The 12,404-nt window shown below is 38.3% G+C and overlaps 1 protein-coding gene across 11 annotated transcripts in view; it reads right to left on the bottom strand.

The window, feature by feature from the left end:
* Positions 1-12,404, bottom strand: part of DMD (dystrophin) — a 2,122,179-nt gene that overhangs the window by 90,878 nt on the left and 2,018,897 nt on the right. For all 11 annotated transcript variants that reach the window (XM_074323910.2, XM_074323908.2, XM_074323912.2 and 8 more), the window contains 2 exons: positions 11,990-12,075; positions 9,694-9,851 (listed from right to left, as the gene is read on the bottom strand). In XM_074323910.2, the coding sequence (XP_074180011.2) occupies positions 9,694-9,851; positions 11,990-12,075 (244 nt within the window). The remainder of the gene's footprint in view (positions 1-9,693; positions 9,852-11,989; positions 12,076-12,404) is intronic.

Consider the following 12,404-nt stretch of genomic DNA (forward strand, 5'->3'; position numbering starts at 1 on the left):
AATGGAGGCTAAACCATAGGGTGAAAGGCTGTTGAGGAATACTATATTCATACGGTCTCAAAAATATAACAAAGATGACTCTCTAATTACAAAGGGAAAAGGATACTTGGACAACGAATGAAGGTACCTGACTGACACCACCTTAACGTTCTTAGCTTCTTAGCATTACCAACAAGAACAAAGTGTTATGTTGTCCCTCCAAGTGTGATGTAGTGGGAAAGACACAACATTACCTCTGTTCATCTTCTTGCCAAAAAAATGTAACCTGAATCGAATCATGAAGAAACAACCAGAAAAACCCAGTATTTGGAACCTTCTTCACGAGAGCTGGCCTGGACACTTCCGAAATGTCAATGTCATGAATGAAAACATGCAAAAAAAAATGCTGGGAGACTGTTTAGATTCAGTGAAAGTACGGAGACGTGACAAGCAAATCCAAGACAGAATTCTTGAAAAACAGCCAGACGTAAGAAGTATTCTGGGACCATGGGGAAAGTTCAACGTGGACCACACACTAGATGATATTACTGAATTGATGTTAACCTTGTGTGTGATGACAGCACTGTCAGTCGTGTAGGAGAAAGTCCTTTGGAAGAAAAAAAGACGTATGGTGACATGTCTAGGGGTTTATGTTTTAAGTTGTGATGTCCTTTTACTTTTACATGGTAACAGGAAAAATGTGTCTGTGTGTATCTATTCAAACACAGACATACATGGAGAGAGCGGGGAGGGAGGAGAATGTAAATGAGGCAAAACGCTAACCATGGGTTGTACAGATGCACGAGACATATGGGTGTTCATTATACTATCCTTTCAACTCTTCTCTATGCTTGAAATTTTTCCAAAATCAAACACTGGTTGGAAACCATTGTTTCTTCCAAATCACCCCTTTGTGGGGGAGGGTAAGTCGGGCAGGAAGGTGAGTAAAAGCGACTTTATTCGCTGTGAAAAGGGGGGGGGGAGGTTGCATTAATGTCAATGGCATAAACTGTGAAAAACTCTGGACTGGTTTTCTCAAAAACCTCAAAGCTAACACCACACTGATTTTCCTCCCTGTTGTTCTCTTAGCTTCACTGTTCCTAAAGCATCCCCTCATACTAAGCTTAGCTGTGCTTTTCCCAGATACCTAGCTGTGAATTTTCAGCCATAAAAATGAGTTGAAGGATCCCCACATGGACAGAAATTTTTCTTGTTTAGAATCATGATTGAGAGGTCAACAGTTGTGTTCGTGACACAAGGAGTAAAAGGCTTCTCATAACTGCAATCTTGGGTAGAAATCAAGTATTTTATTTAAAGTTCTGAACATAATGACTAGGTTGGAGTCCAGCAGTCACTGATCTAAATATTAATCAGGGTTCTGCATCACCCATTAAAGAGAAAATCAGCCCAAACAAAAACACATGGTGATTATCTACCCTTCATTTGTATGTTCAAGGAACATCATCCTGACCTCAGGCTCTCCACTCCACCTGACTAATAAACCAATTAACACCATGGCTACAGGGAACAAAAAGCCCAATTTTTAAATCTCTGCAGATCCATAAATATACTGGATGTTATTAATTTATGCTAAAGAGTTCTTATTTAAGAGAAAAGTTTCACATATACATGGTAAAGCACAAATATCTGTCTATAGATATCATGGAATAATATAGTTTCTCAAGTACGCATCAGGACACATTATGCTAAAGTACAATATGTAATGGTAACTCTTCCACTATTGCCTCCTACAATCATTTAAAATCCAACTCTGGAAAAGGCAAAAGTATAGGAACTGAAAACAGAGTAGTAGTTTCCAGAGATTGGGAGCAGGCAGGACGACAACAAAGCAAGAGGGTATTTCATTTTAGGGATGATGGAGATGTTTTGTGTCTTGATTGTAGTGGTGGCAACACAATTACATGCATTCATCTACACTCATAGAACTGAACACCAGAATACATTTGAACATATGGTTTTAAAAAAAAGATAGAAAAAAACTTAAAATTTTCACAAATGCCAGAAAGAACCCCAAACCCAAAACAAACAAACAAAACACCTCTAGCTGTTAGATTAGAGAATCAAGACAAACTAAGGACTCTGGATAACAAGGATACTCCAGGAGGAAGTTTTGTACTTCCCTTTATCTTAAGTAATTTCTGTAGAAAGAGCTTTCCATTAAAAAAAAATCCAATTTATGAACCAGTGACAAACATGGAAAAAAGAAAAAACTGTAAATGTTGAGCTCATGTTTCCATTTCCATGACCTTTTGGGGTAAGTTTCAATGTAGATTAGAATTAATGGTGAACCAATGAAAGGGAGCCCAGAATAATCTTCCAACTAAAACGATGGCACTCAAACAATTTTGTTTTCAGCAGCACCTCTGCCTCAACTTTTGTAGTTAAGGAGGGAGGAAAGGAAGAGAGGAAAGAGGAAACTTTGGTCCTAACAGTGAAATACTACTTTATAAGGTTGAGGAGGGAAAACAGAATGACACGTGCTTTTCTTTAGCAATAAATGTATGAATGAAAGAGGTTTCAACCACAACACAACCTATCTTTTAAATGCTGGTGAAGAAAATATCCATCACTCCACATTGAGAAGTTAACCACACAAACCACAACAAATTAAATGGATAATTATGAAGCTAAAGCCACCATAGCTTACAATTAAAAAAAAAAAAACGAACCCAGAAATTGAAAACCAATAGTCAACTCAAGATAATGCTGACAATAATAAAAGGTCTTCCCTGAAAATCTGCAAGAATTCTAACTAACTGTCCATGAGCAGACCCGGAAGGAGCTTGGTGATGCAACCTCTGTTTATGAATACAAAATTGTATAGTAATTTACTAATATAATATCATAGCTACTAATGAGTAACTGTCAGTCCAAAGGGGTGTAAAAGAAATGTCTATGGAACTGAAAGGCCCGTATTTTGATTACTGAACAACAACAACAAAAAACAAAGAAAACCTAAACAAAGTGGAATTCGGGGGAGTTGTTTTAAAGATGGAAAATATAAAATGTGATCAATTGACATGGGGAATGCTGTCAAACTGGTTAAGAAGTGTCCTGGCATGGTAGTTTAACAGATGTAGAGAAAACAGAATCTCAAGAGTCTCTAAAATCTAATCTACTGATGCTTGGTTATAGATAAAAGGAATTGTTCGTCTTGTTGGGATAGTCTCATGTTACAATACACTTCAAGCAATCATAGCTAACACTCAGGGAGCACTACCGTGTACCCACCACAACTCTAAGTGCTCTGTCTCTATTGGCTCATTTAAACCTCACAACAACCTCAAGAGCTTAGGGGTCAGGAAGGTCAAGAAACCTGTAGAAGGTTGCACACCCAGAAAATAGCAGAGCTGGGATTTTAACCCAGGCAGTCGGCTTCAGGGCCTATGCATTTAACCACTCTGCCACTCACTACTCCAGATACTCTGGAATGATTTTGTGTATACAGAGGGTGCCAAAAAAAATGCATACACATTTTAAGAAAGGAGAAACTATATTAAATTATAACACTCAATATATACCGATAACAAAAGATGAATACAAGTCACGTTTGACTTCTGCAATTGTAAGTGGTGCTCAAACTGGTTACCATCAGCGTAATTTTAATATAGTTTTTTCCTTTCTTAAAATGTGTATATATATTTTTGGCACCCTCTGTGTATGTATGTACACACACACACACACACACACACACACAGTAGTCCCTCCTTTATCCATCCACAATTTTGCTTTCCGTGGTTTCAATTTACCTGCAGTCTGAAAATATTTAATGGAAAATTTCACAAATAAGCAAGTCATAAGTTTTAAATTGTGCCTCAAAATCTCATGCCATCCTGGCCTGGTCGTGAATCATCCCTTTGTCCAGTATTTCCGCACTATATATGCTCCCCACCCATCAGTCCCTTAATAGCCAACTTGGTTATTGGATCGACTGTTGTGGTGTCGCAGTGCTTCTGTTCAAATCACTCTTACTGCATTGCTGTCATTGTTCTATTTTATTATTAGTTATTGTTGTTACTCCCTTACTGTGCTTAATTTATAAATTAAATTTTATCACAGGTATGCATGTATAAGAAAAAAAAAAGTATAAAATAGGGTTCAGCACACTCTGCCATTTCAGGCATCCATTAGGGGTCTTGGGACATATTCCCCGTGGATAAGGGGAGACGTCTCTATATACGTATTCTCAACAGTTGAGGTTGTAATTTATTCTCATTTCTATATCATTCTACATCACAGCAACTATGCATAGATGATATTCATTTCTGTCATATGAATATAAAAATTCAGAAGACAGATGAAAAAGCAACTTACTCATTTTGAATGCATGAATACAACAGGAGGCAGAACACAGCTGTAAAATAAACAGATTTTGACACCCAAGGTCTTGTAGGTGAAGCGTACCGAATATAAAGTTGGCATCTCAATTCTACCTAAACAATAAAGTCTTTAAAATGTTTACAGAAGAAAATACTACAAAGACTATTAGGAGGAGGGGTTATTTCTCAGGGCACTGCCAGATACCAATTTACAGATACGTGATTCCCGGAGTCACTTAAAAGTGTAACATTTTCTCACTTAAAAGGAAGTATTATTTGTTTTCCTTTAAAGGTAGACTGGACAGCTGCAATTGGGATTAGAGTATTTTAAATAAAGACCAAGGTGTGTCTGTGCATGTGTGTGTGTATACATGTGCATTGGGGTGGAGATAGGGGTGTTCATTTATCCACGTCATCCTGATACAACCCAGATAAGGGATCACATTAACACTTTCTTCGTTCAGTCTAGTATTTGAACCGGTTAAAGCCATCGATTTCTACTCTGATGGTTTAGCAGAAGGAAATACGGGCTTGGGATATAGAGAACTTGGGCCTGATGTCCAGTTCTGACGTGATCTAATTCCAGCATGTAGAATATATTCATTCTACCTCTCTGGGCTTCAGTTTTCTCATCTTAAAAAGGGGGAGATGAAGATCATCTCCAAGGTTGCTCCTGGCCTTACTGGCGTCATAAAGATCAGTCTGCTCTGTCACCAGAGATGCTTCTATGGAGTATTGAAAGAGGAAAGCTTGACGATACATTCATTTAATCTGTATTTCCAAAACAAAGTCATTTCAAAACTTTACTTCTACTACTGCCCCAAGGAGTCACTTTCTCAGTAACTATGTTGGCTGCAGTATGCTTCTAATGTAGAAACGTATCCTGTTGTCTCATTTAATATCAATGAACATAGCACTGCCAAATCCATACATTTAGAGTGATCTTTCCTTTTTAATATCCACAGATACAACGTCATTTCTTGGCTTAATGCATAATTTCATGAGGGACCTACACTGATTTTAAAACAGGCAGAACTTTTTATTTGGATTTTATGGTGATTTCCTTTTCTTTCTTTTTTTTTTTAAAGGTTTTTGGGTTTTTCCCCCCAATTTTTTCATTGTGCTAAAATACACATACCATAAAATGTATTGTCTTAACCACTGTTAAGTATACAGTTCAGTGGCATTAAATACGTTCATAATGTTGTACAACCATCAGCACCACCCATCTCCAGAATAGAGGGATGTGGGCTGAGGAAACCTTTAAAAGATCCTTCAGCCAGCAAGGCACACACCTCTCTTCCTGCCCCTGCCAGGGCCTTGTCTGAATCAGAAGCTAACATCTTTCTAACTGAACCAACTTGAAAAGAAGTAAGTTTTCCAGTTGGGGATAAGAAAACGAAGGAAATAAAAGGACCAGAGTCTGAAGTCAACTTGTCCCGTGAAGCAGGGAATGCATTCGGAGGGGAAACAAGTACTTGCCGGCAGTTTCGATAAGCTGGTAGAAACAGCCGCCTTTGAGCACAAGGCTGCTGAAAGAACCAGCCCAGAACCATTGCCAAGGTTTTACACTTCAAACAAAGGGGAGAAGGCATTTTCACTCCTGTTATCTTTCCCTACAGCAAACATTGCATCTCAGCCACGTTGCACAGTGAAAGGCAAGGTGAGCGCCAGAGCACCTGATTGAGGAAGAGCATGCCAGGGCCAGGTCGTCAATTTCGAAGTAAATGCTCCCAATGGATCTGTTCAACCTGATTGCAAATGACTGCCGAGCGGAGAGGATACCCAAATCTAGGTAATATAAACCTCACCTGGTTCTGTATGTACAGAATGTGCACAACGTTCTACTGGAAAAACCCAGTTTGCCAACACTCAACTCCTTAAAGGAAGGGTTCCACTTCCCTCACCCACTCGCCTGTGTTCCCTGTTTCGTATGGCATCTCCCATTCTAGCAAGGACCCAGGATAAATGCCTGTTTTTTCACACTGGGAAGCTGGAGAGCAGTACAGCTGACCCTTGAACAACATGGGGTTCAGAGGCGCCAACTTCCTATGCAGCTGAAAATCCACGTGTAACTTTTGATTCCCCCAAAACTTAACTGCTAATAGCTTACTTTTAACTGGAAGCCTACAGGGAAGAGAAACAGCTGACTAACACAAATTGTGTGTGTTATATGTATTATATACTGTATCCTTACACTAAAGTTAGCTAGAGAAAAGAAAATATTAAGAAAATCAAAAGGAAGAGAAAATACATTTACACAATTTACTGAAAAAATTCGTGCATAAGTGGACATGCGCAGTTCAAACCCGTGTTGTTCAAGGGTCAACTGTAGTATGCAAAAGTGCATATTTGGGAATGACGTGGTAAACGGGATATACGGGTGGTGGTGGTTGCTGCTGGACTTGGAATGAAATTCCTCTACCAGCTGAGAAACTTCAGGGGTACAGATAAATTGTTCGTCTACCTAAACAACAAGAAAAACAAAAACCCCAAGCCCTGTCTTTTCTATTCTCCTCAAAGGGCTGATGAGGATTAAATGCGAGAGTTCAGGTGAGCAAAGGTAAAATATTACCAGTAGCAATCGTAATAATATGAGTCTTAAGCATAGTAGGTACAAATGGCAGGGAGAAGCTGTTCCATGGTAGTAAAAGCAAACTGTGGGTGGTTATGGCAACATTGGGAAAGGTCTGACAGAGAATCAGGATTATTCAGTGGGCAATGGAAAGAAATGGAAGGTTTCTAAGGAGGGTGTCATACAGTGAATACATTTCTCTAAAGCCAGTAAGACCAATGAAAGGGACCGGGGAAAAGAGAGATTTGTTAGGAAGACAGTGCAATAATACATGCACGTGATGAGAAGGCCTGAAAACTTACGAGTGGCAATGAGAAGGAATCAAACAAAAGATGTTTCTTTCCGTGAAAAATAAGTTAGCAATTTACTCATGTTTTCTTCTAATTCTAAACGTTCAAAGAAGAAAATCCAGACAATACAAAATAGTAGAGATGAAAATAAAAACCACCTGTTACCAATGTTAATATCTTCACAGATATCCCCCCAGTCTCACAAATGACATTCCCAGGAGCTTGGAGACTAGCTAGCCAGGATGCATTCAAATAAGTATGCGAGGGTGGATTGAGTTCAAAGTTTTGACACTGAGAAGAGAGTGTCACTATTACAGAGACAGAGACAAGGGAAACAAACAAGAGACATGAGGTTAGGGAAGAAGGTGAGCATCCAGCAAAAGAATGTAACAGGCAGACCTGGAACAGGCTGGGCTTCTGATAGGGGGACAGGACTAGGGTAAGCAGGGCTTCTGTTCAGCGGCCCCTTCAATCAAATTCAAGAGAGCCAGAGACTGGATCTTATTTATCCTCATCACAAAAAAAGATTATAATGTGACGTGACAAAGACGCTAACTATCGCTGTAATGGCAATCATATTACAGTACAGAAATGCTATCAAATCAACGTGTTGGTACAGTAAGTCCTCACTTAACATCTTTGGTAGGTTCTGTGACTTTAAGCAAAATGAAGTATGAGAAAACCAATTTTACCATAGGCTAATTGATACAAACACCAATTAATTTCCTACAGCATCTCATTGATGTTATAAGGAAAGACGTTGAACGAAACCATGTTATTTGAGGACCTGCAGTACACCGTAAATGTACACAACGTTACATATCAAATATATTTCAAAAAAAAGAAAGAGAGCCAGGGTCTGCAGTGAGGGTGGCAGTGGCTGCTTGAGGATGTTGGTAGCAGTATAGGAGGGTGATGGGGCAATGGAGCCAGAGACCCTGAAGCCAGCCCAGGTTACTCTGCAGCAGGAACCAACTCTGAATAGAGATGGCTGTCAGCAGGTTTGAATTCTGACCCTTACTCTCAACTCAAGTTACAATACACACAACTCTGTATACATATATATGTATGAAGGTGTGTGTGTGCGCGCATTTCACAACTAGAACTTAAAAAGAAACTGAAGAGCTCAGGAAAAACAAAGCTCACATCATTGCAAGTTATTTTAGAATTGGATTTAAAAAACCAAAATGAATCTGGACTACTTGTGGCCATTAATATTCACTGGAGGAAAGTTACTTGTGTCTACACTCTGGAGTAGAAATATTACTGTAGCAACATGCAATAAAAAAATCTAAAGGTAGTGATAGTCCGTTCACATTCGGGGAGATCTGAGTATGAGGTGAAAAAAACGCATTTAATCCTCCACACCTATTTTACATTTACAGCTAATTTGCCATAATTTTGGCAAAAGAATCCAAATAGTGTATCTATCTCTACATAAGTGGGCTTATTATATGTGCACTTAGTCAATTTGCCCAGTTACCTATTAAATGAATGCTCAAACGGCTTTAAACATCCAAATATTCAATGTTCTGCCCAGGGAGCCTTGTTAATGGCATTAGAATGGATTAACAAACCCCATATAAGAAAGAAACAGCTCTAAGCATTTTTTTAAAAATCCCAGGAACAGTGAATAACGTCGTACTGTAAATATCACTCCTTCAGTGCTGGTGGTATAATAAATAGAAACAATTTTTGACAAAAAGGCATCTGGTAAGATGTATCGAAAGCCACACAACTGTTTATATCTTTTAGTCTGGTAATCCCATTCCTGAGAATTTATCCTAAAGAAAAAACTTCAGTCAAAGAAAAGAGCTAACTGCATAAAGATCTTCATTATCTACCTTATCAAAAAACAGAAACAACGTAAATGTCCATCGATGGAGAGTGCTCAGGCATTTGGGAAGAAGAAGGTATTTCTGGGGGCAAGATAAGCAAGAGAATGGACAAGACTGGGTTGAGCTAGTGATGGGCATTAGCAGAGCGTACAAACCTCTGACCTTGTGATAAGACTATGGGAAGTCACCATGGAGGCCTTGGAATAGTAGAGAAATGTCAAAGCTACAAAAGGAAAACTTTAAAAAAAAAAAGATAGCCTTGTCAACTATTTACCAACAGCCGTTGAAAAGGAGTTTGTAACGATAGACTCAGGTAAAAATAAAAAAATAAAAGACTCACCTACAAAGATCATTTTCATATATACAAAGGATTTCTATGGCTGGAGACGTATTTCCTGCCTCGCTGAACTGCAGACTCCCTTCCCTCCCAGCACCTTAGCAACCGTGTGGCCTGGCTGCAGATGGAGATTTCTTTTCCTTCCTCTGCACTGTCCTCTCTCCTTAAACCCAGAGTTCCAGAAGCCATTGCCTTCAGAGGTTTCAAATATCAAAAATCTCCTACCTACCAGCCTACAGAGGTGCTATGTGAGAAACTGAAGTTCTGTGTTTTCAAAATTAATTTCTAAAATACAAAAGAATACATATGTTACTTAAGAAGGTGAGTAACTTACAAATTGGAAGCAGCTCCTGACACTCGGCTCAATGTTACTGCCCCCAAAGGATGCAACTTCACCCAACTGTCTTGGGATTTGGATAGAATCATGCAGAAGGAGGCCCAGCCTGCGCTGGTCACAAAATCCCGTTGAACTTGCCACTTGCTTGAAAAGGTCTACAAAAGGAAGAAGAGAATTGCAACAATCAAAGAGCAGCACCCAGTAGATGCTAGCAGAACCTAATGGCCAACTCAATTCTGGTATCGATTCTCAAGAGTAGCCAATATTCCCACAGACAGGGCTTACTTCTCCGGTATGTTAATCTAGACATTGAATATTTTTATGGATGAAGTTAATCATCACTATGTATATGTGAAGTGTGACAACTTTTAAATAAACTACAGCCCTGCAAGAAATGAGTTTACATACAGTCCTGACACCTGAACTTTTCCTAAGACAGAACATAATCCTTTGGGAAATATTTTATATATAGGACATAACCACTCTAATAAAATAACTGTTTTAGCATTAAGGACCATGTAACTAGCCCAAAGCACCATCCCCTTTGGACATCAGAGATTTAAAAATGTACCAAAATCACGACTTCTTTATGAAGTCATAAGATCACTGAGTTTCTCATATGTGTCCCACAGGATGCTGTATGTATTTGTAATGAGCTCATATCACTTTACACTGTCACTGATTTAAAATGTGTCTGTCTTTTTGGCTGAAGAATGATATCCCTTTGAGAGCAGGGACCATATCTGGGTCAACTGTGTGCCAGAAGTCTCTAGAATAGAACAGTAGCACCTCGTGGATAGCAGGTGTCCAATATACGTGGGTCCACAGAATGAATGAATATACCAAACATGTGTAACGTGTGTTTTGTTCTCAGAAAAATCATTTCATTCATACTTTGCATTCAAATAAAAGCTGCACAAAAAAGTAAATCCAAGAAAGCTTTTCCTACTCATAAGCACACTTTAAACTATAATAAATTATTTTAACGATACCTAAGATGGCAATAACAAAAATGAGATTGCACACACTGCCTTTTATCACCTCTTCAATAAGCATACATAGATTTTTTTCCCCAAAAAAATTGTGAATTAGTTTCAAACATCCCAGTTTGAAGTTAATATTTTTGTTTCACCAACCTCAAAACACGTTCCCTCTTAGTTATTTGAAACCGGCTCAAAGCTCCCTTGATGATTCAATTTAATATTACAATGTGCTGGTACTATGCCCATCATAAGGTTAGATTATAAGCTAACCTATTATAAGTAATTACAATATTTAAAGGAAAAAATCCACAGAAAGGTTGTATTTTATCCAAAATACATTTTTTAAATGGTGAACAAAATCTGTTCAGTTATTTTTCTTTGGCCCTTAGGATGAGAAAACTCAAGTAGAAACTACATAAAAGTCAAAGCTAAAAAGGCTTGTGTATTCTGTGGCTTACTCCTAGGGGGGGAATGAGCAGTAGGACACAGAGTGGCTTTGGAGGAATTTAATCTCTTTTATCTCCCGCCTGTCCTTAAGCTCAGCACATCTCCTCATCCCCGTGAGGCTAGGCCTTAGGGGAAAAGAGAAAAGACAAAATAGAATAGGATTTTTAAATATTCCTACCGAAAAGATTTCTTACAAGTATTTAAAGGGGAAAACACATACAGTCCTTCATAATGGGAATGCATGGTTGCTTAGTTATCTCAACCATCACTCCTCTTGCTTTACATTTGGATTTGCAAATTTTAAGCACGAGAACCCAATGGCTAATCAATAGGAAATTCTATAAGGTGATATTTACCCTGTAAAAAAATGGTGAGCTGTCTGTCTCTCAAATAATAAAATGTTAGTCATGTCCCAGAATTGGCTATGTGAGTACACCTTGCAGTAAGACGATTACAAAATAAACAATGTTTCTTGAACATGCCAGATAGTACTCTTTAAATAAGAATCCAAAGACTAGGCAAGAGCATGGATTAAACCTTCACATTTCTTTTTCTGATTTATACAGAGGGGTTAGGAAATCAGGCTTTATCCCCTAGCAACATGTGTTTCATTCAGACGCAGTCAACGCAATGTAAAATAATACTCCAACTGGAGAAGTTAATCTTCATTCTCTATTTAAATACCTGCAATTTAATGTTTGACAGGGAACAACACAAACCACATTTTATAACACTTTAAAAGCAATTCTACATTTTATGTGAAGGACCTTCTGTCAAAGAAGAACCTATGTTATTCCCCATCTAAAACTGGGGTAATTAGCCAACATTGATAAAAGAATACAGAGTTAATATACAGGACTTACATCTGTACTTGTCTTCCAAATGTGCTTTACACAGAGAAATGATGCCAGTTTTAAAAGACAGGACCCGGATCCTCCCCGTTCGTCCCCTATTATGAATAATCAAACCAAGAAAATAATTACTGACACTTTACTAGATGGTAAACACTTCTCAGCTAAGAAAAAAAACCTTGGATTGGGAACTTCATTGGCCATTGTTTTACTAAAGATTAAGAACTTTTCTAAATTCCTTATCTATTTGGCTGATGATTCAGAATGCAATGGAAATTTGACCAAATTGACCAATGAATATTCACCAAGTTTTCAATTCTTAAAAGCCCTTACTTGAATTGTAAGCGTGGCCCTACGCAAAATCGGAAAAATATCCTATTCATCCATGGAGAGTCACTGGGTTTAAGTTGGTAAATGGAGAAATTAC

The sequence above is a fragment of the Rhinolophus sinicus genome, chromosome 18 (assembly GCF_057876585.1).
Source record: "Rhinolophus sinicus isolate RSI-liver-muscle chromosome 18, RSI-T2T, whole genome shotgun sequence".
In the NCBI taxonomy this organism is placed as follows: Eukaryota; Metazoa; Chordata; class Mammalia; order Chiroptera; family Rhinolophidae; genus Rhinolophus; species Rhinolophus sinicus.